The sequence below is a fragment of the Argopecten irradians genome, chromosome 10, assembly GCF_041381155.1.
Source record: "Argopecten irradians isolate NY chromosome 10, Ai_NY, whole genome shotgun sequence".
NCBI lineage: Eukaryota > Metazoa > Mollusca > Bivalvia > Pectinida > Pectinidae > Argopecten > Argopecten irradians.
In genome coordinates, this window is record NC_091143.1 from 36,137,010 (window position 1) to 36,161,206 (window position 24,197).

At 35.8% G+C, this 24,197-nt stretch overlaps 2 protein-coding genes and 1 long non-coding RNA gene across 3 annotated transcripts in view; 1 reads left to right on the forward strand and 2 right to left on the reverse strand.

Annotated features, from left to right (window-relative positions):
- Window positions 1–1,463: 1,463 nt before the first annotated feature.
- On the forward strand, window positions 1,464–14,603 carry LOC138332681 (ribosome biogenesis protein NSA2 homolog). The gene is made up of 8 exons (XM_069280672.1): window positions 1,464–1,597; window positions 2,050–2,117; window positions 2,309–2,374; window positions 3,246–3,299; window positions 11,588–11,600; window positions 12,244–12,300; window positions 13,211–13,262; window positions 13,956–14,603. The coding sequence occupies exons 1-8, from the start codon at window positions 1,595–1,597 to the stop codon at window positions 14,021–14,023; spliced, it is 381 nt and encodes a 126-aa protein (XP_069136773.1). The 5' UTR covers window positions 1,464–1,594; the 3' UTR covers window positions 14,024–14,603.
- A 430-nt stretch (window positions 14,604–15,033) lies between these two features.
- On the reverse strand, window positions 15,034–17,158 carry LOC138333775 (uncharacterized). The gene is made up of 2 exons (XR_011210029.1): window positions 16,812–17,158; window positions 15,034–15,696 (listed from the first exon to the last, which is right to left on the reverse strand). It is a non-coding gene; the product is annotated as an uncharacterized lncRNA (long non-coding RNA).
- Window positions 17,159–17,793: 635 nt separating this feature from the next.
- Window positions 17,794–24,197, reverse strand: part of LOC138333776 (breast cancer type 2 susceptibility protein homolog) — a 40,043-nt gene continuing 33,639 nt past the window's right edge. Inside the window, exons 25-29 of the mRNA XM_069282356.1 lie at window positions 24,007–24,107; window positions 23,095–23,173; window positions 20,850–21,038; window positions 20,027–20,116; window positions 17,794–19,593 (exon numbers count right to left, since the gene is read on the reverse strand). Of these exons, the coding sequence (XP_069138457.1) occupies window positions 19,312–19,593; window positions 20,027–20,116; window positions 20,850–21,038; window positions 23,095–23,173; window positions 24,007–24,107 (741 nt within the window). The 3' untranslated portion in view covers window positions 17,794–19,311. The remainder of the gene's footprint in view (window positions 19,594–20,026; window positions 20,117–20,849; window positions 21,039–23,094; window positions 23,174–24,006; window positions 24,108–24,197) is intronic.

Genomic DNA, 24,197 nt, shown 5'->3' on the forward strand with positions numbered 1-24,197 from the left:
AATCTGACTTACATTTTTGTACAGTCAGAAAAAACCCACAACATTTGAATACACGTAACGCTGCCGAATATAAAATTACGTATAAATACATATGATATGTCCAACTGTATGCCTAACATAACTTTGTGCACATTTGACAGACTTGAAGATTGGCCATTCTGGAAATTTATTAGATTAGTCTATATATATCCGGTTACCACGTGCATTTAGTTGTTAAATTTGATTGTTTGAATCTTGTCGAAGACAATATTAGACTTCTTCACCAAATTCCCTCAAGCAAATGTGGATTTTGAATCGGGAAACACTAACGAATACCAAAATAAACAACATCGCATGAAAAGTAAGAAATATTCTTATAACATATAACTATATTAAAATGATAGCAAATCAACTGAAATAGCAATTACAACATGTTCTTGGCCAAAGTGAATTATTCAATTTTAGTTCACTTCCCGCCCCGTTAAAACGCGTGTTAATCCATGATTTTCGGTGACTTCTCACGAAATAGTTGACTTTTATTTTTGTAGAATATGAACAGATTGTTGATTTAGAAAATAATTTTTGTTATTGTAATTGTTAGAAATAGAACAGAATATGTAGAAAAATAGTTCATAAATACTATGTTTAATTTTTTTATTACGCAATTACGTAAACTTAATTTCAATTTTGTATCAAATATTCACCATAAGTTTTTCATCAGTTGAAATAAAACAAAATTCTCCCATTGCTTTCTATTTTAATTTTTACAGACACAAATCCGTTGTTTTTTGTTCGAGCCCTTTTCAGGGGAGTCTAGTATAGTACGACTATATGTATATAAAAAAATCACCAATGTTCTAATTTTGTGTATAGTTTTGCATGGTTATCAACTAAATATCGTGACCTCCATTTAACCATTGGTATATACGTTAAAAGTTACCATAGAAGTAAAATGGTTACTACATTGTAACAATGTCCCGTCAGCTTCTGGGGGGCTTCGCCCCCCATACCCCCTACCGGGGCTTCGCCCCTGGACCCTGAGCAGGAGGCTGTCGCCCCCTGCACCCCCAGGCATGCAGACCTATCCAGACCTAGCTACGCCACTGTCCTTCAAAATATATGCACTGCTGACAAGTAAACAAATCATGAAATTAAAACTGAAGGCATCTATTTGTGGAAAGTTAAGAGAAAAATCTGGATTCATGCACACGTTACAAATTTTTCACTATTATCTTCAAAAAATGTTCCAATTTGGGTAGCGTCGCATTAGAGCATTGTGACATTACTTCTCCTTTTTTCAGATCGCGTTGCAGTCTTGGTTTAATAAAAAAAATATCATAATCATCATAAATAAACCGGAACTTTTAAAAACAAATCTACCTGAGTGATAAATATCGAAGCAGCGAAATGTATCACGCAAGCGTTACGAATATATTGAAATCCGGATATATTTGTCCTATTTTTTAAGCACTTAGGTGTTTTAGGTTTTACTTTCCGGTCTTGGTACATTATGCGCTTGTAACTTCCTTTTAAAAGCGAGGTCGTGTTTACGCTGCACGTTATTTCACCATAAACAAAAACACGACTGAGAAACAACAATTAAAGCGTTACAAACATGGTAAATAGCTCATTACTGATAGTTGATGTGTCTAATTATGTTCTCCATATTATATATGTTGATGTAACGCTGATGGGTTTGATAGACCACAAATGAAATGTGTCCAGATTCATTTGTTGCTCAACCTGTGCCTGGCTCTCGTCAACTTCAGCTGAACTTATACTTATAGCTAGCTAATATTCATATTCTAGTAAATCACAAACTACATGTCTTCCTCTTCATTTGATCATCAACATAATTGCAAAAATATCGTTTTACATTGAAATCGGTTTGCAGAAATTGGATATGCAGATTGTCATTATATTGGATTACCTGTCATCAATAAGTGTAAAGCCCATTTACAGCCATGATAATTTGGAAGTAAATTTGTGGATTTCATTGCTAAAAATCGTATATATAGTTTATTTCAAAAATCTTATTTTTCATCTCATATTTTTCATTGTTTTTTTCAGCCTCAGAACGAACATATAGAGCTACACAGGAAGCGTCATGGCTACAGATTGGATTATCATGAAAGAAAGTAAGAATATAATTCTGTTTCTGTGATACTTGGATTACCTATCTTGTATATCAATGATGAATTATCTTTATAAGACATATTTCTTTCTGAAGTGAATCCTAACTTAAGAAATAATTAGCATTTATATTATACCAAAATTTCTTTGTCAGAATGTATTGATATTAATGCACTGGCTGTTTGATTTAAAACAGGAGGAAGAAGGAGGGGCGTCAAGCCCATAAAATGGCAGAAAAAGCAAAGAAACTTAGAGGACTAAAGTGAGTATACAAATTTCAAGATTAGAGATAGACAAATAAGATAATTTGGGAATAAAACTGAAAAAATATGAATGAAGCGATTAGATACACCGTTTCCGGAATACAACATTCAGTCATGTGACTTTCATCAACATGTGACGTTATTTAGGGCACATTTGAAACAAAATGGTGGCATATGTAATGATTGTACAAGAGTGGAGAAATTATGTATTTACCCGGGTGTGATCAGAAACACTTTTAACACATTATATTATCAAATACATATTGTATTAAGATATAATCTAAATATATGCTATGAAAAATTGATCTTAGTACACTTCACAAAGAAACGATTCATTGAATGTTACAGAATCAGATGGATGCTGTTCCCACTAACATCATACGGTATCAGATCGTCATCACTCACAAATATTTCATATATCAACTTAAACATTCACTGCACTATTTTTTTCCAAAACTAAAATAACAAAAAATAAAACCCATAAAAATTAAACAAGTTTTATCCTTAGTTACCAGTTATTTGGTAAATATTACACGACAATGACCCCTGGACTTTTGCTCGGACATTTGTCACTTCTTTCTGCAGTATAAGTGTCAACGAATATGACGGAAAATATTGTGCCTCTAAATTCGTTATCCGGTCACTCACTTGACCAAATCATTCGTTTTTCAGTCTCTTTCCCTGGAAGAGTTCCTTGTATCCCGGAATCGGTGTATTCATTAATTTCTCGATATTTAGCAATCCTCATACAAGACAATATGACAAATGACACTTTGTACCAATTTTGATGAAGAACACTTTTTTTGATTGCTGTATATGTTACAAAATTAAAGTTAAGTAACAATAGATGTGGATCCTTGCTTTTTTCAGAGCCAAACTACACAACAAGAAAAGACATTCAGAAAAAGTACAGATGAAGAAAACGTAAGTAAAAGAAGAAAGTAAAGAATTCAACGATGATTCAGATTAATCTGTTCTGCATCTATAGCTAAATCTATCCTTCATACTAAATATCCCGGTAATTTTTCCAAAGGACTAGGTATGGTAATGGCTTTTTTGGCCCCTAAATCTACTAAATTTCAAATTAAGTATTTCGAAATTAAGTTGCTGCATTTGAAATATTGAATATGCCCTATGATATAAAAAATTAATAATATTTTTGTTGACAGAAGTATGTTTTTGCTATATAACCTTGGTTACTTAGCATAAATTATGCGAATTTGAAAATTTTGTTAATTTTGTTAATACATCAACCATTTGTATACCTCACTCGGCGTAATAACAAAAGGAACAGTGATAGAGGTAGGTGTCACTTAATACATCAACCATGTATACCTCACTCGGCGTAATAACAAAAGGAACAGTGATAGAGGTAGGTGTCACTTAATACATCAACCATGTATACCTCACTCGGCGTAATAACAAAAGGAACAGTGATAGAGATAGGTGTCACTTAATAACATCAACCATGTATACCTCACTCGGCGTAATAACAAAAGGAACAGTGATAGAGGTAGGTGTCACTTAATACATCAACCATGTATACCTCACTCGGCGTAATAACAAACGGAACAGTAATAGAGGTAGGTGTCACTTAATACATCAACCATGTATACCTCACTCGGCGTAATAACAAAAGGAACAGTGATAGAGGTAGGTGTCACTTAATACATCAACCATGTATACCTCACTCGGCGTAATAACAAAAGGAACAGTGATAGAGGTAGGTGTCACTTAATACATCAACCATGTATACCTCACTCGGCGTAATAACAAAAGGAACAGTGATAGAGGTAGGTGTCACTTAATACATCAACCATGTATACCTCACTCGGCGTAATAACAAAAGGAACAGTGATAGAGGTAGGTGTCACTTAATACATCAACCATGTATACCTCACTCGGCGTAATAACAAAAGGAACAGTGATAGAGGTAGGTGTCACTTAATACATCAACCATGTATACCTCACTCGGCGTAATAACAAAAGGAACAGTGATAGAGGTAGGTGTCACTTAATACATCAACCATGTATACCTCACTCGGCGTAATAACAAAAGGAACAGTCATAGAGATAGGTGTCACTTAATACATCAACCATGTATACCTCACTCGGCGTAATAACAAAAGGAACAGTGATAGAGGTAGGTGTCACTTAATACATCAACCATGTATACCTCACTCGGCGTAATAACAAAAGGAACAGTGATAGAGGTAGGTGTCACTTAATACATCAACCATGTATACCTCACTCGGCGTAATAACAAAAGGAACAGTGATAGAGGTAGGTGTCACTTAATACATCAACCATGTATACCTCACTCGGCGTAATAACAAAAGGAACAGTGATAGAGGTAGGTGTCACTTAATACATCAACCATGTATACCTCACTCGGCGTAATAACAAACGGAACAGTGATAGAGGTAGGTGTCACTTAATACATCAACCATGTATACCTCACTCGGCGTAATAACAAAAGGAACAGTGATAGAGGTAGGTGTCACTTAATACATCAACCATGTATACCTCACTCGGCGTAATAACAAAAGGAACAGTGATAGAGGTAGGTGTCACTTAATACATCAACCATGTATACCTCACTCGGCGTAATAACAAAAAGGAACAGTGATAGAGGTAGGTGTCACTTAATACATCAACCATGTATACCTCACTCGGCGTAATAACAAAAGGAACAGTGATAGAGGTAGGTGTCACTTAATACATCAACCATGTATACCTCACTCGGCGTAATAACAAAAGGAACAGTGATAGAGATAGGTGTCACTTAATACATCAACCATGTATACCTCACTCGGCTTAATAACAAATGGAACAGTGAGAGAGATAGGTGTCACTTAATACATCAACCATGTATACCTCACTCGGCGTAATAACAAAAGGAACAGTGATAGAGATAGGTGTCACTTAATACATCAACCATGTGTACCTCACTCGGCGTAATAACAAAAGGAACAGTGATAGAGGTAGGTGTCACTTAATACATCAACCATGTATACCTCACTCGGCGTAATAACAAAAGGAACAGTCGCGTAATAGAGATAGGTGTGTCACTTAATACATCAACCATGTATACCTCACTCGGCGTAATAACAAAAGGAACAGTGATAGAGGTAGGTGTCACTTAATACATCAACCATGTATACCTCACTCGGCGTAATAACAAAAGGAACAGTGATAGAGGTAGGTGTCACTTAATACATCAACCATGTATACCTCACTCGGCGTAATAACAAAAGGAACAGTGAGAGAGATAGGTGTCACTTAATACATCAACCATGTATACCTCACTCGGCGTAATAACAAAAGGAACAGTGATAGAGGTAGGTGTCACTTAATACATCAACCATGTATACCTCACTCGGCGTAATAACAAAAGGAACAGTGATAGAGGTAGGTGTCACTTAATACATCAACCATGTATACCTCACTCGGCGTAATAACAAAAGGAACAGTGATAGAGGTAGGTGTCACTTAATACATCAACCATGTGTACCTCACTCGGCGTAATAACAAAAGGAACAGTGATAGAGGTAGGTGTCACTTAATACATCAACCATGTATACCTCACTCGGCGTAATAACAAAAGGAACAGTGATAGAGGTAGGTGTCACTTAATACATCAACCATGTATACCTCACTCGGCGTAATAACAAAGGAACAGTGATAGAGGTAGGTGTCACTTAATACATCAACCATGTATACCTCACTCGGCGTAATAACAAAAGGAACAGTGATAGAGGTAGGTGTCACTTAATACATCAACCATGTATACCTCACTCGGCGTAATAACAAAAGGAACAGTGATAGAGGTAGGTGTCACTTAATACATCAACCATGTATACCTCACTCGGCGTAATAACAAAAGGAACAGTGATAGAGGTAGGTGTCACTTAATACATCAACCATGTATACCTCACTCGGCGTAATAACAAAAGGAACAGTATAGAGGTAGGTGTCACTTAATACATCAACCATGTATACCTCACTCGGCGTAATAACAAAAGGAACAGTGATAGAGGTAGGTGTCACTTAATACATCAACCATGTATACCTCACTCGGCGTAATAACAAAAGGAACAGTGATAGAGGTAGGTGTCACTTAATACATCAACCATGTATACCTCACTCGGCGTAATAACAAAAGGAACAGTGATAGAGGTAGGTGTCACTTAATACATCAACCATGTATACCTCACTCGGCGTAATAACAAAAGGAACAGTGATAGAGGTAGGTGTCACTTAATACATCAACCATGTATACCTCACTCGGCGTAATAACAAAAGGAACAGTGATAGAGGTAGGTGTCACTTAATACATCAACCATGTATACCTCACTCGGCGTAATAACAAACGGAACAGTGATAGAGGTAGGTGTCACTTAATACATCAACCATGTATACCTCACTCGGCGTAATAACAAAAGGAACAGTATAGAGGTAGGTGTCACTTAATACATCAACCATGTATACCTCACTGGCGTAATAACAAAAGGAACAGTGATAGAGGTAGGTGTCACTTAATACATCAACCATGTATACCTCACTCGGCGTAATAACAAAAGGAACAGTGATAGAGGTAGGTGTCACTTAATACATCAACCATGTATACCTCACTCGGCGTAATAACAAAAGGAACAGTGATAGAGGTAGGTGTCACTTAATACATCAACCATGTATACCTCACTCGGCGTAATAACAAAAGGAACAGTGATAGAGGTAGGTGTCACTTAATACATCAACCATGTATACCTCACTCGGCGTAATAACAAAAGGAACAGTGATAGAGGTAGGTGTCACTTAATACATCAACCATGTATACCTCACTCGGCGTAATAACAAAAGGAACAGTGATAGAGGTAGGTGTCACTTAATACATCAACCATGTATACCTCACTCGGCGTAATAACAAACGGAACAGTCATAGAGGTAGGTGTCACTTAATACATCAACCATGTATACCTCACTCGGGGTAATAACAAAAAGGAACAGTAATAGAGGTAGGTGTCACTTAATACATCAACCATGTATACCTCACTCGGCGTAATAACAAAAGGAACAGTGATAGAGGTAGGTGTCACTTAATACATCAACCATGTATACCTCACTCGGCGTAATAACAAAAGGAACAGTGATAGAGGTAGGTGTCACTTAATACATCAACCATGTATACCTCACTCGGCGTAATAACAAACGGAACAGTGATAGAGATAGGTGTCACTTAATACATCAACCATGTATACCTCACTCGGCGTAATAACAAAAGGAACAGTAATAGAGGTAGGTGTCACTTAATACATCAGCCATGTATACCTCACTCGGCGTAATAACAAAAGGAACAGTGAGAGAGATAGGTGTCACTTAATACATCAACCATGTATACCTCACTCGGCGTAATAACAAAAGGAACAGTCATAGAGGTAGGTGTCACTTAATACATCAACCATGTATACCTCACTCGGCGTAATAACAAAAGGAACAGTGATAGAGGTAGGTGTCACTTAATACATCAACCATGTATACCTCACTCGGCGTAATAACAAAAGGAACAGTCATAGAGGTAGGTGTCACTTAATACATCAGCCATGTATACCTCACTCGGCGTAATAACAAAAGGAACAGTGATAGAGGTAGGTGTCACTTAATACATCAACCATGTATACCTCACTCGGCGTAATAACAAAAGGAACAGTGATAGAGGTAGGTGTCACTTAATACATCAACCATGTATACCTCACTCGGCGTAATAACAAAAGGAACAGTGATAGAGGTAGGTGTCACTTAATACATCAACCATGTATACCTCACTCGGCGTAATAACAAAAGGAACAGTGATAGAGGTAGGTGTCACTTAATACATCAACCATGTATACCTCACTCGGCGTAATAACAAAAGGAACAGTGATAGAGGTAGGTGTCACTTAATACATCAACCATGTATACCTCACTCGGCGTAATAACAAAAGGAACAGTGATAGAGGTAGGTGTCACTTAATACATCAACCATGTATACCTCACTCGGCGTAATAACAAAAGGAACAGTGATAGAGGTAGGTGTCACTTAATACATCAACCATGTATACCTCACTCGGCGTAATAACAAAAGGAACAGTGATAGAGATAGGTGTCACTTAATACATCAACCATGTATACCTCACTCGGCGTAATAACAAAAGGAACAGTGATAGAGGTAGGTGTCACTTAATACATCAACCATGTATACCTCACTCGGCGTAATAACAAAAGGAACAGTGATAGAGGTAGGTGTCACTTAATACATCAACCATGTATACCTCACTCGGCGTAATAACAAAAGGAACAGTGATAGAGGTAGGTGTCACTTAATACATCAACCATGTATACCTCACTCGGCGTAATAACAAACGGAACAGTGATAGAGGTAGGTGTCACTTAATACATCAACCATGTATACCTCACTCGGCGTAATAACAAAAGGAACAGTGATAGAGGTAGGTGTCACTTAATACATCAACCATGTATACCTCACTCGGCGTAATAACAAAAGGAACAGTGATAGAGGTAGGTGTCACTTAATACATCAACCATGTATACCTCACTCGGCGTAATAACAAACGGAACAGTGATAGAGGTAGGTGTCACTTAATACATCAACCATGTATACCTCACTCGGCGTAATAACAAAAGGAACAGTCATAGAGGTAGGTGTCACTTAATACATCAACCATGTATACCTCACTCGGGGTAATAACAAACAGAACAGTGATAGAGGTAGGTGTCACTTAATACATCAACCATGTATACCTCACTCGGCGTAATAACAAAAGGAACAGTGAGAGAGATAGGTGTCACTTAATACATCAACCATGTATACCTCACTCGGCGTAATAACAAAAGGAACAGTGATAGAGGTAGGTGTCACTTAATACATCAACCATGTATACCTCACTCGGCGTAATAACAAAAGGAACAGTGATAGAGGTAGGTGTCACTTAATACATCAACCATGTATACCTCACTCGGCGTAATAACAAAAGGAACAGTCATAGAGGTAGGTGTCACTTAATACATCAACCATGTATACCTCACTCGGCTTAATAACAAAAGGAACAGTAATAGAGATAGGTGTCACTTAATACATCAACCATGTATACCTCACTCGGCGTAATAACAAAAGGAACAGTGATAGAGGTAGGTGTCACTTAATACATCAACCATGTATACCTCACTCGGCGTAATAACAAAAGGAACAGTGATAGAGGTAGGTGTCACTTAATACATCAACCATGTATACCTCACTCGGCGTAATAACAAAAGGAACAGTGATAGAGGTAGGTGTCACTTAATACATCAACCATGTATACCTCACTCGGCGTAATAACAAAAGGAACAGTAAAAGGACTATAGAGGTAGGTGTCACTTAATACATCAACCATGTATACCTCACTCGGCGTAATAACAAAAGGAACAGTGATAGAGGTAGGTGTCACTTAATACATCAACCATGTATACCTCACTCGGCGTAATAACAAAAGGAACAGTGAGAGAGATAGGTGTCACTTAATACATCAACCATGTATACCTCACTCGGCGTAATAACAAAAGGAACAGTGATAGAGGTAGGTGTCACTTAATACATCAACCATGTATACCTCACTCGGCGTAATAACAAAAGGAACAGTGATAGAGGTAGGTGTCACTTAATACATCAACCATGTATACCTCACTCGGCGTAATAACAAAAGGAACAGTGATAGAGGTAGGTGTCACTTAATACATCAACCATGTATACCTCACTCGGCGTAATAACAAAAGGAACAGTCATAGAGGTAGGTGTCACTTAATACATCAGCCATGTATACCTCACTCGGCGTAATAACAAAAGGAACAGTGATAGAGGTAGGTGTCACTTAATACATCAACCATGTATACCTCACTCGGCGTAATAACAAAAGGAACAGTGATAGAGGTAGGTGTCACTTAATACATCAACCATGTATACCTCACTCGGCGTAATAACAAAAGGAACAGTGATAGAGGTAGGTGTCACTTAATACATCAACCATGTATACCTCACTCGGCGTAATAACAAAAGGAACAGTGATAGAGGTAGGTGTCACTTAATACATCAACCATGTATACCTCACTCGGCGTAATAACAAAAGGAACAGTGATAGAGGTAGGTGTCACTTAATACATCAACCATGTATACCTCACTCGGCGTAATAACAAAGGAACAGTGATAGAGTAGGTGTCACTTAATACATCAACCATGTATACCTCACTCGGCGTAATAACAAAAGGAACAGTGATAGAGGTAGGTGTCACTTAATACATCAACCATGTATACCTCACTCGGCGTAATAACAAAAGGAACAGTGATAGAGGTAGGTGTCACTTAATACATCAACCATGTATACCTCACTCGGCGTAATAACAAAAGGAACAGTGATAGAGGTAGGTGTCACTTAATACATCAACCATGTATACCTCACTCGGCGTAATAACAAAAGGAACAGTGATAGAGGTAGGTGTCACTTAATACATCAACCATGTATACCTCACTCGGCGTAATAACAAAAGGAACAGTGATAGAGGTAGGTGTCACTTAATACATCAACCATGTATACCTCACTCGGCGTAATAACAAAAGGAACAGTGATAGAGGTAGGTGTCACTTAATACATCAACCATGTATACCTCACTCGGCGTAATAACAAAAGGAACAGTAATAGAGGTAGGTGTCACTTAATACATCAACCATGTATACCTCACTCGGCGTAATAACAAAAGGAACAGTGATAGAGGTAGGTGTCACTTAATACATCAACCATTGTATACCTCACTCGGCGTAATAACAAAAGGAACAGTGATAGAGGTAGGTGTCACTTAATACATCAACCATGTATACCTCACTCGGCGTAATAACAAAAGGAACAGTAATAGAGGTAGGTGTCACTTAATACATCAACCATGTATACCTCACTCGGCGTAATAACAAAAGGAACAGTGATAGAGGTAGGTGTCACTTAATACATCAACCATGTATACCTCACTCGGCGTAATAACAAAAGGAACAGTGATAGAGGTAGGTGTCACTTAATACATCAACCATGTATACCTCACTCGGCGTAATAACAAAAGGAACAGTGATAGAGGTAGGTGTCACTTAATACATCAACCATGTATACCTCACTCGGGGTAATAACAAACAGAACAGTGATAGAGGTAGGTGTCACTTAATACATCAACCATGTATACCTCACTCGGCGTAATAACAAAAGGAACAGTCATAGAGGTAGGTGTCACTTAATACATCAACCATGTATACCTCACTCGGCGTAATAACAAAAGGAACAGTGATAGAGGTAGGTGTCACTTAATACATCAACCATGTATACCTCACTCGGCGTAATAACAAAAGGAACAGTGATAGAGGTAGGTGTCACTTAATACATCAACCATGTATACCTCACTCGGCGTAATAACAAAAGGAACAGTGATAGAGGTAGGTGTCACTTAATACATCAACCATGTATACCTCACTCGGCGTAATAACAAAAGGAACAGTGATAGAGGTAGGTGTCACTTAATACATCAACCATGTATACCTCACTCGGCGTAATAACAAAAGGAACAGTGATAGAGGTAGGTGTCACTTAATACATCAACCATGTATACCTCACTCGGCGTAATAACAAAAGGAACAGTGATAGAGGTAGGTGTCACTTAATACATCAACCATGTATACCTCACTCGGCGTAATAACAAAAGGAACAGTCATAGAGGTAGGTGTCACTTAATACATCAACCATGTATACCTCACTCGGCGTAATAACAAACGGAACAGTGATAGAGGTAGGTGTCACTTAATACATCAACCATGTATACCTCACTCGGCGTAATAACAAAAGGAACAGTCATAGAGGTAGGTGTCACTTAATACATCAACCATGTATACCTCACTTGGCGTAATAACAAACGGAACAGTCATAGAGGTAGGTGTCACTTAATACATCAACCATGTGTACCTCACTCGGTGTAATAACGAAAGGAACAGTCATAGAGGTAGGTGTCACTTATCACAACTACACAATCGTTTCTCAAACTAATTAAAGTTAGACTTTGATTCTGCACTTCGATGCTCTACGATACGCTAAATACAAGATCCATCAACTTCCAGTTCGTGGTCACCTTAGAATGACCACTGGCCTAGAATTGGGTCATCTCAGGACATACTCAATGTATATATAATATCATCGGTTAAATGGTTTATAATTCAGAGAGATTCAATCACACCAAGGGTTTCATAGGCAACACTCAGATTGGCTCTCCATATAGGGGTCATGCTGAGGTGACCCTGAACAAGGAGTTGTTAGATCTAGTATTGGAGCGTATCATAAAACATCGTAGCGGAGCAGAATTACAAGTCTAAGTTTAATTAGATTGAATCATTTCTCTACAATGCAGAGCGCTGAAAAGTAGAAGATACAATATGCTCTGGGATGTCAAAAGCCTGTCTAACCATGGTTAATATAGATTAATTTGTAGGTCAATGTTACTATCTGTTATGATGATGATGAGATAGATTATGGTTGTGATGGTGAATCATGGATTGATGTTGGTTATGATGATGGTGATGATTGATGATATGATGAAGATGATATGAGTAAGATGTTTGAGAATGAGCGTGATAGTGATATTGAATGTGAATAAGAATGCAAGTATCTATTTATTATGTGGTATATTGCACATGAAAATGAAATAAAAAATAAATTATAAAAAAAAAATTATCTGTTAAACTGCAATCCATATAGTATTGTTTTGTCTGTTTCAAGGTCAACATTAGTGAGCTTGGTCTAGTCACACAAGGAGGAAAAGTTATATGGGGTAAGTGTTATGGTTGTGTCAAATCCATGGTATTGAAAACTATCAAAAGAGCACAAGTTTTAGAGATATTCCTGTACAATTATTGATAAAACCAAACTGATGATTGTGAATTATACAGAAATGTTGTGTAATTGTTCCACTGTCAGCAGTGCGACATTTTATCCAACAATCTTACATGAGTGGCTATGTAATAAGAAATTTATTAATCATTTGATATGCCTCGAGCCTTTAACAAGTTTAATAAATTTCATATTACATGGAAATCTATATAAGAGTGGTGAAATCAGACTCAGATTTGATATTTCCATCTACCAACACAATCGTGGGACATCATGTTTTGATCATGACGTCATTATTACCTGTGATGTCACATTAGTGTTATTACATGTGTCTTCGGGTATTTAGTACATGGCTGAATGGATCAATTCTCTGATGGTTCATTTAATACAAAGATTGAAACAAAAATTAAGGAAATTTACACATCTATACATATCTCACATGACCAGAGACTTACAGTAAATAATCTCTCGATTTAATTTGTTAATTCTATCCATGGAAATATAACTTTGGTCAGACTTTCAGAAAATATTATGCATTATTTTGTTGAATTTACATTTATTTAAACATGTTGTTCTGCTAGATATACTACCAACACTTAAACTTCCAAATTAAATATTGACAATTTGTTTTCAGGGAAATATGCCCAGGTGACAAATAATCCAGAAAACGACGGTTGTATAAACGCAGTGTTATTGGTGTAAATTGGTGGACTAATACAAAGACTTTAAACCTAAATCTCAGTTTATTTTTGAAGACCTTGATCTATTTATGATAGTGCTATTTGACCACAGTTAGTACTTCATATTACCGGCAGCTGGAAACGACATTATGCGAGTACTATGGCCAACTGCCAGATGAAATTCTAAGGAGCAATGTTAATTCTGAATTTCATTCAGTTGAACCCATTTATACCACTGACAATGCTCTTGATATTTATCTCATAAACTAAGGAATTTGTCCATCAAACTGAGAAATTAGCAAATTTTTTGGATGGTTGAGGAAAATATTGTACAGATTTAAAATTGCTGTGAAATGAAGCAAGACATTCATGATGGAGTTTAGGCAGGACACACTACATTAAAACACAACATCAGGATAGTGATATTCTAGCATGTTACAGGAATGAAAGAATGCATACATGTACGGTATTTAATGAAAAGATGCACAGTTTATATTACGGGAACTGTCGGAATACAAGAGGCAAAAAAACGTTGAAATATGTTCTAAGTGCAGCAATTGAACATATTGAAGAATAAATGGATTGTTATCCATTAAGAAGTATATATTTTGTTTATTTTTATTGATTTTCTGTTTACTCTATTGTTTAAAGGGACATTCATGAATTTGTTTGGATATCAAGAAAGGTCAAAACATAACTTGAAATACCAGAAAATTGATTATGGTACATGTTGCAGTAAAACATGTTTATATAACGAACACGCTTTCACCTAAGTCACGGTTAAAATATATTTTTCTTTCTCAGCCAAGGTCCATATTTATTTGAAATGTGTGTATGACGAACTACATATATTAAACAAAGTAATTTTGTTAGTCCCAAGAGGTTTCTTATAACCATGTTTTACAGTTTAATGCACATTGGTGGTAAAATCATTCATTATTGAGTTGTGAAGGAAAATTATATAGCAGTAAAAATCCATGTACTGGCAGTTATAGTTGATGATTGGTATTTATCAATACATTTACAATAAGATTGATTTTCAAAACTAAAATTTATTATAATATACACGAGTTTATCCTTTCACACTGATCATTAAGTGTGGATCTTAAGACAAGGTTCAAAAAGTCGACATTTTGATGGCGTTCCTGAAAGTAAAACATGTTCCACAGAGTTTGATTAATAGGGCATTCATGTTTGTCCTCGGGGCATAGGGGCAACTCAAGAAGCCCATACACATAATTCCAATTACAAGAGTATCTAATGTCTAATTTATGCCCATTCATAGATTAAATGTTTTAACTTATGTAGTCAGTGGCGAAATTGTTCATCCTTGCTTTCAGGTTTAGCAAACTTCATCAAGAAAATGAAAACTATCAGTATGAACTTTTGGTTACTTAATCACAGATTCCACTACACACTCCATTATCTAACATCAACAGTCACTTTTAGTTCAAAGAAATTCTTTTCATCATGTGTCTTGTCACCAAGTTTTTTCTTTTTCGTTATTAGTCTGTTCATTGTCTTGATATATTTCTTTGTACCGAGACAGTTGATGTATTTCTTTGTCTTGAAATGAATCTCTTCTGCGAGAAATAAAATCAGCGACACATAAAAGGACCGACGATACAGATACAACAGCCAAGATTCTTGTCGGCACAGCTGGCATAATGATCTTGATGTTCAGGTAACATGTATCTACAAACAATGAAAATGAATTTTAGTAAACATAGCATACAAAAGGCTCAAAGGATTGCTATGTTTCAATGGGTTAAAGATAGTAGAGGTAATTGTTTACAACAAAATTCTTAAGAAATAAGCTAATCTATAAAAATTAGTGAGTTTTCTTTAGTAAATACACCAGGTGTGCACTACAGGTCCTATGAGTCTTTTTAAGGATTTATAAGTGAGAAGGATTTGTTACACAGGGTTTTGAACGAAGATGTCGCGAGTGCTTTTGTGTTTGTGCACTGACTGTGACCTTGGGCGACGACTGATTTTCATTCAATATCTGCCGGCGCAACTTTTGATGTAGCTTGCAAGTGTCAGGCTTACCGTATTACTTTCTGAAGCGGACCATCATTTCATGAGATGTCATATTTTTTGAATGAAAATTTTAAAACAAACAAGGACTAAATTTATTAAGCTTTACGTTGGTGTTTCTTTTTATTCGATATGACACATATTTGTTGAGAAAAATATGTTTTTATTACCAGTTCATAGGCGTTTCGCGTAGCGTTAGTAGCATAAAGAGACAGTTACAAATCCTTCTCACTTATAAATCTGTGGTCTTTTGTTCAGGAAAATGATTAAAGTAGATTGCTGCAATCTCTGAACTTCATTATACGATTTACGATCCATAAATAAATATGATTCATAACATTATTGGCACAATGTAAAGATCCAAAAGTACCTCATGGTGTTGTACCTCTGAGTAACATTGTTGGAGTACACACACAATTTGTTATTTATATATATATACATAGCCTAGGCTACATGTATATAATATTGAAAACTCCTGTGGTTTGACTGTCTATCAAAAAATATTGCCACAGTGTTATCAGCTTATGTAACAGGTATAATTTGAGAACTCCAAAATCGGTTAAATATCTTCCATTATGCCATATTGACGTTTATCAATTTATGTGAACTTTACTGATAGCACATGCGTCTGCTGATGGTTTGGAAAAATATAATAGCCTACTCCTATAGTATAATATATATTCATATAATAGGGGTAGGCCTAGGCTGTTATATCACTTTGCAAAACCAGAAGCTGACCCATGTGCTTAAGTATATGCACTTGAAATTACCTAGAATAGAGAAATGTTTACGATGTCGGCCTATCGGTCGTCTGTGTGTTGGTCTCGTTCGTCTGCTCCGAAGACTTTCCCTCTTTTTGCTTTGCAACAGCTTGTCGAACAGTCGGTAAATAAATATAAACGCCTCCTAAAATACCAAATGTCATGGAAAATAATATTGCGCCAATGCCAACCCCTCCTCTGTTTTTCCTAATCAACATTTCTCTCCAGTTTCACCTTGTACACACGTTTTTCAGGGTCAATGAAGCGCTCTAGGAGATTATAACAAACAAATCGGAGTCGGTTACGGAACCATCCGGAAATTTTATTGGAATTTGGTAAGAAATAATACATTTATTTACCGTGATTTTTCTCTCGTCAATACATGTATATATAGTTATTTTTTAATTCTTGATTTTTTTTTTAATTATTGAATAAATAGAAATTAAAGATGCGCCACCGTTGACAAATGTTTTCTTCTATATCAAAATTAGTAGATGAATTAGTATTTTTTCCGGTTACAAAAGCTACTTACTTTACACTATTACATAAATAATATAATAATATGTATATATGTTTCTGACTATTACCACCACTGAAAAGTTTGTGGTTCTAATTTTACTTAAAGAAAAAAAAAATATTCAAAAATGAATAATTGCGTCCCGATATAAATTCTGTGGCACAATGTGTGGAATGAAGTACCTGCACAAAAAGCTAAATAAATTATTTGATATTATTTTTCGTGTTAATTAGACATATATATTAAACACCAATCATTCTTTAAATGACGAGTATTGTTGATATTATGTCATTGATATGGTTCATCTTTAAAGAATATTACTTTTCCTGCTGTTCCGTGTGTAAAATTGTTGTCACACAACTCTTAAGTAAGCTTACCTCCAAAATTTGAATTATGTTTCAGCGTACTTATTTATGCAACTTTTTTATGAAGATATCAAAAACAAGCAAAGAACAAGAAACAATTAAAACAGTATTTAATTATTTTCATTATTTCAAACATAATTAATAACAAGCAACCATCTTCAACAATAAAAGCACCATATAATTTCTTCGTAAGAAGACATTAATAATGTCATCACTTTTTCTTTCACATAAAACCATATTCTATTCAAATACAAATACATTTTGTATATTGTAAATATACAAGATTGTCTCCCCTTAATTATTGGCATTCATTCGTATTAAACTTATTTTTTTTAATGTTAAACATATCAAAATCAGGATTGTTTAACGATATGCCAACGGAGAAGGAAAGCTGAAGTTTCTGGAGAAAAACAATCTCCTTGAAGTCTTGTCTGGTAGTTAACTAACTGCCCAACAAAAGTCACAACCGATCTGTATTTGACCCAAAAAGCAACCCTATGCTTATAATTACCCCCTTTTTTGAGGCCTTATATATAATCATATATTCACTAATATCCTCATATTCACCTATCCTAAATTTAAATCCTTAATTAAATTCAGACTCAAAATATGAATATCATATTTATCTTATTTGGAGAGTAGAGATGACTTAGGGGATCGAATAAATAAAACAAATAATTATACCCTGCCTCCACTCTGTTCCCGACAGGGTATGAATTCCGTCCCATTGTCGATAGCATTGCATGCCAAAAGGTGATTCACAGGCAATTTCAGAATAACAATTGGAAAAAAAATTAAGATCTATTACAGCTTCAAAATCAAAACACACAAAAATACTCATTGAAACTTGCATGATGAAAATTCAACGTTAGAATATTTTAAAATAACCATATAAGAGATACTTTTCATAGATCCCCACAACTCTTTCCTCGTAATTTTTTTATCACCTTCAAAAATATAATATACAATATCAATGTTCATATCAATATGAGAGCTTAAATATCAGATCTTCATATCAACATAATAGCTAAAATATCAGATCTTCATATCAATGTAAGAGCTTAATATCAGACATTCATATCAACATAAGAGCTTAAATACAGGAAGTTAATATTATCATGAAGTGTTGAAATATTGAATATTAAAATCAATACATGATATTTTACTTATTAAAGTTTTAACATTAAATTTATTCTGTCATTTTCATCACTTATTTTCCCACAACTGATAAAATGTTAACTTCATATTATCAATATAATCACCAGAGTTCACATAAAGATTTCTTTTTTTCAAATTGTATCTGCCACTGATCTATTGAATCTTGTTCACATAATAGCTGTTTTTCACAAAAAAAAAAGTATTATTGCATGTAAAAATCTCTGTACTTTGGTCTGAAATTTTGTTGTTTGATAATATGCCGTTTTTTTTTTGTTTTTTTTTCATCATTGCAATTGTCTTTATAACTCTTTACTCATTCATCCCCCAAAACACATTTGGACTCTTTAATTCTAATTCTGGTACAGTCCATTACAGAATCATAGGGGTGAACTGGTACAGTCCATTACAGAATCAAAGGGGTGAACTGGTACAGTCCATTACAGAATCATAGGGTGAACAAGTCACTCCCTCAGTGATTTGGTCCAAGACTTTTCCGTCGCAGAGAAGGTGGTTTGAATTCCTTTTTCACCGTGCGACTGATGTTAGTTGCAAGCGGAGACAGAGGTGCTGGGGAGCCAAAGTTTAGTAGTCGTGCCATTCTCGCCTGGTACGCAGCTTGTCCTTGTTTACTTGTACGAGATGCCGCACTTTCCTCTTCAACAGACGGTGTTGATGTAGATGTGGACAGTTTTCCTTCAATAGGAGTGTTCAGGACCGAGTCCAGAGGGTCGGTGTCCTGTTTAAGGTTTTTCTGTTGGAACGCAAAAAAAAAGTGATACTTGAAGATTGTAAATTTGCTAAAAGACATTCACAAAATATATCAGAAAGCTTTGCTTCCACCATAAAATAAGATGTCATAATAATGTTATTATATCTGTCTTACAATACTTATTACATGATAGAGTAAGCCTACTTTATGTCTAACAAGAACTGTTTGAGAACAGCAAAGCTTGCCTCTGGCAGCCATTTAAGACATACTTAAGAGCTTAATATCATGCAAGTAAATGTTTTTTCAACACTTGCACCAATACCTTAACTTTGTGATTTCGATCCAATGGGCCTTCTGAAACTCTCAAAATCCAGCATTTTCTTCCTTAAATTGATAATTAATACATATCATAACATTTATAATCCTAAATTGATGAAGAAATCAATGTTGCGAATTCAGAAAGGTAAACACTTACTTCTGGTGTCAACTTTCTTGTGTTATCTTTCTTCTGCATCTGGAGATCCAGCAGCTGTCCCTTTGCCCTTTCCAGGAATCCATGTGTATTCTGATGCAAAAGAAAATAGTAATTCACAGATATACATCATATACATTGCATGGTAAAAAACACTTAAAAAGACACAAATGTATTGATTTTAAAATTCGATGTTTGTGGATACTTCAATATGCCATGGGTCGAGTTTCATCAATCTTAAGGAATAACTTAACATAGAATTCTCCATAGGAAAGAATTAATACAGATATTTAGCAAAGCTCCGTAACATGAGATTTTCCCCTTTACTCCTGTAATGCTTTCCTATGGAGAATTTTAAAATAATTCCTTAAATTTAAGGAATGCTCATGAAACTGGACCATGGTTGGGAGTTTTTAAATTTTACTTTTGGGAAAAAACATTCTGTATATATTCATATATATATATTCAAGAATATATCTGTATATATTCATATATATATATTCTTTTTGGGCCGCGGTGGCCGAGTGGTTAAGATGTCCCGACATATTACCACAAGCCCTCCACCTCTGGGATGCGGGTTCGAATCCTATGTGGGGCAGTTGCCAGGTACTGACCGCTGGCCGGTGGTTTTTCTCCGGGTACTCCGGCTTTCCTCCACCACCAAACCTGGCAAGTCCTTACATGACCCTGGCTGTTAATAGGACGTAAAACTAAACAAACCAAAATATATATTTTTTTAATTTCACTAACAACCATGGTCATACAAGGAACATTCCTTCCTTTAACAAACGAAAGTGTTGAGGATCTAAATGTAATTCATACTTACTGTCACCACAGACTTAATTTTCTCGAGTGCCCTCCTCTGTGTCGGATACTGTGACGTCTGTGTGATAGTGGAACACTCCAGACTAGCCTCCAGTAGGGGTAGAACAGACGACCGATACAGCGATTTGTCCATCAGGTTACTGGCGCAGAACACACGACCTTCACATAACACATCGTCTAGGGAGAAACTCTACAGACATAAAACATAACACATCTTCTAAGGGAGAAACTTTACAGACATAAAACATAACACATCTTCTAGGGAGAAACTCTACAGACATAAAACATAACACATCTTCTAGGGAGAAACTCTACAGACATAAAACATAACACATCTTCTAGGGAGAAACTCTACAGACATAAAACATAACACATCTTCTAAGGGAGAAACTTTACAGACATAAAACATCTTCTAGGGAGAAACTCTACAGACATAAAACATAACACATCTTCCAGGGAGAAACTCTACAGACATAAAACATAACACATCTTCTAGGGAGAAACTCTACAGACATAAAACATAACACATCTTCTAGGGAGAAACTCTACAGACATAAAACATAACACATCTTCTAGGGAGAAACTCTACAGACATAAAACATAACACATCTTCTAAGGGAGAAACTTTACAGACATAAAACATCTTCTAGGGAGAAACTCTACAGACATAACACATTACACATCTTCCAGGGAGAAACTCTACAGACATAACACATAACACATCTTCTAGGGAGAAACTCTACAGACATAACAACATAACACATCTTCTAGGGAGAAACTCTAGACTTAAAACATAACACATCCTCTAGGGAGAAACTCTACAGACATAACACATAACACATCTTCCAGGGAGAAACTCTACAGACATAACACATAACACATTTTCTAAGGGAGAAACTCTACAGACATAAAACATAACACATCTTCTAGGGAGAAACTCTACAGACATAAAACATAACACATCTTCTAAGGGAGAAACTCTACAGACATAAACATAACACATCTTCCAGGAGAAACTCTACAGACATAAAACATAAAACATCTTCCAGGGAGAAACTCTACAGACATAAAACATAAAAACACCTTCTAGGGAGAAACTCTACAGACATAACACATCTTCCAGGGAGAAACTCTACAGACATAACACATAACACATCTTCTAGGGAGAAACTCTACAGACATAAAACATAACACATCTTCTAGGGAGAAACTCTACAGACATAAAACATAACACATCTTCTAGGGAGAAACTCTACAGACATAACACATCTTCCAGGAGAGAAACTCTACAGACATAAAACATAACACATCTTCTAGGGAGAAACTCTACACATCTTCAGGGAGAAACTCTAAAACATAAAACACCTTCTAGGGAGAAATAACAATAACATATCTTCTAGGGAGAAACTCTACAGACATTAAACATAAACATATCTTCTAGGGAGAAACTCTACAGACATAACACATCTTCCAGGGAGAAACTCTACAGACATAACACATAACACATCTTCCAGGGAGAAACTTTACTGACATAAAACATAACACACCTTCTAGGGAGAAACTCTACAAACATAACACATCTTCTAGGGAGAAACTCTACAGACATAAAACATAGCACATCTTCCAGGGAGAAACTCTACAGACACATAACACACCTTCTAGGGAGAAACTACAGACATAACACATAACACATCTTCTAGGGAGAAACTCTACAGACATAAAACATAAACAACATCTTCTAAGGGAGAAACTCTACAGACATAAAACATAACACATCTTCTAGGGAGAAACTCTACAGACATAACACATAACACATCTTCCAGGGAGAAACTCTACAGACATAAAACATAACACATCTTCTAGGGAGAAACTCTACAGACATAAAACATAACACATCTTCTAGGGAGAAACTCTACAGACATAACACATAACACATCTTCCAGGGAGAAACTCTACAGACATAACACATAACACATCTTCCAAGGAGAAACTCTACAGACATAAAACATAGCACATTTTCTAGAGCGAAACTCTGCAAATATAAAAACAAATCATTATGTTTGGCTGGAAGACATTGATTCATGGAGATTTTTTTTCGGAAATTTACTTTTCTGCAAAATATTATGAAAGCAATTTGCACTCAGAAGACATTAGTTAACAGTAAAGCACATTAGGACATAATATCATGGTTTCTCCCTGTCCTATAGACTTTGAGGTACAACATTTTGACTGTATCATACCCTTACCTTCAATCCTCCCCAGAACTTGATACCCAGGATACTGCCATGTACATCCACTGCATACACTACTTCTTGGTGTCGCCCACTGTAACAAAATATTAAAATTTGTTAAAGTATTTTAAATCAAATTTAAGAATTTCTTTCAATTTTCTTAAAATGACCCCAGATTCCAAAAAAGTTATGGATAATCTATATGGTTTTTAAAATGAAGAAAGCAGTAAATAAATTTATTTGCTATGTGATAAAGGTGTGGATATCTTTGAAATAATACAGAGAGTTGCAATGTTGTTTCAATCTAAGGTACAGTTCAATCTTTTATAGGGACACAAAATCCTAAATAATGATATGCATTGGAACTCTAATTCATATATATATATGTAAACTTTTTTCTATATATCAATCTGATTAAAATTAGACTTGTAATTCGGCTCCACTATGATGCTCTATGATATGCTCCAATACTAGATCTAACAACTCCACGTTCGGGGTCACATCAACATGACCCCTGTTGTTAGCCAATCAGCGTCTCCCATACAGAATCTTTGGAATGATTGTTTCTTTAGGCAGTGCATCCCGAGGTGTTCCGATTCTAGGCCAGGTGTCATGCTGAGGTGACCCTGAACGGAGAGTTGTTAGATTTTTGATTGGGGCGCGTCATAGAGCATAGTCGTGGAGCGGAATTGCAAGTCTAATTTTAATTTGATTGGTTTGATGGAAGACTATGCTAAACTGACAAGAAATACCTATGACTTTCACATGTGAATCATAATTTTTGTTCTCAAAACATCTGATTTTAGTTTTCATTGGCATTATAAATTATAAGCAGGACTCCTGATTTCCAGGGGGAAAGTTTTATAATGTAAGCAAAACATTACATAATATATGAGAAACTCAATAGTTAAGCACATTGTCATTTACCTCTCTGCAAAATCCATCGTAGATACTGATATAACCATCCCTACAAAATCTGCCTCACCGTACATTGGCTGACGACATTTAATGTCTCTCACACTCAACACCTTACATAAGAAGATTTTAAATTAGATTGATTTAAATAAAAGGTAAACAAAAACAATTAACACATCATGATCACAAGCAAACATTTCTTT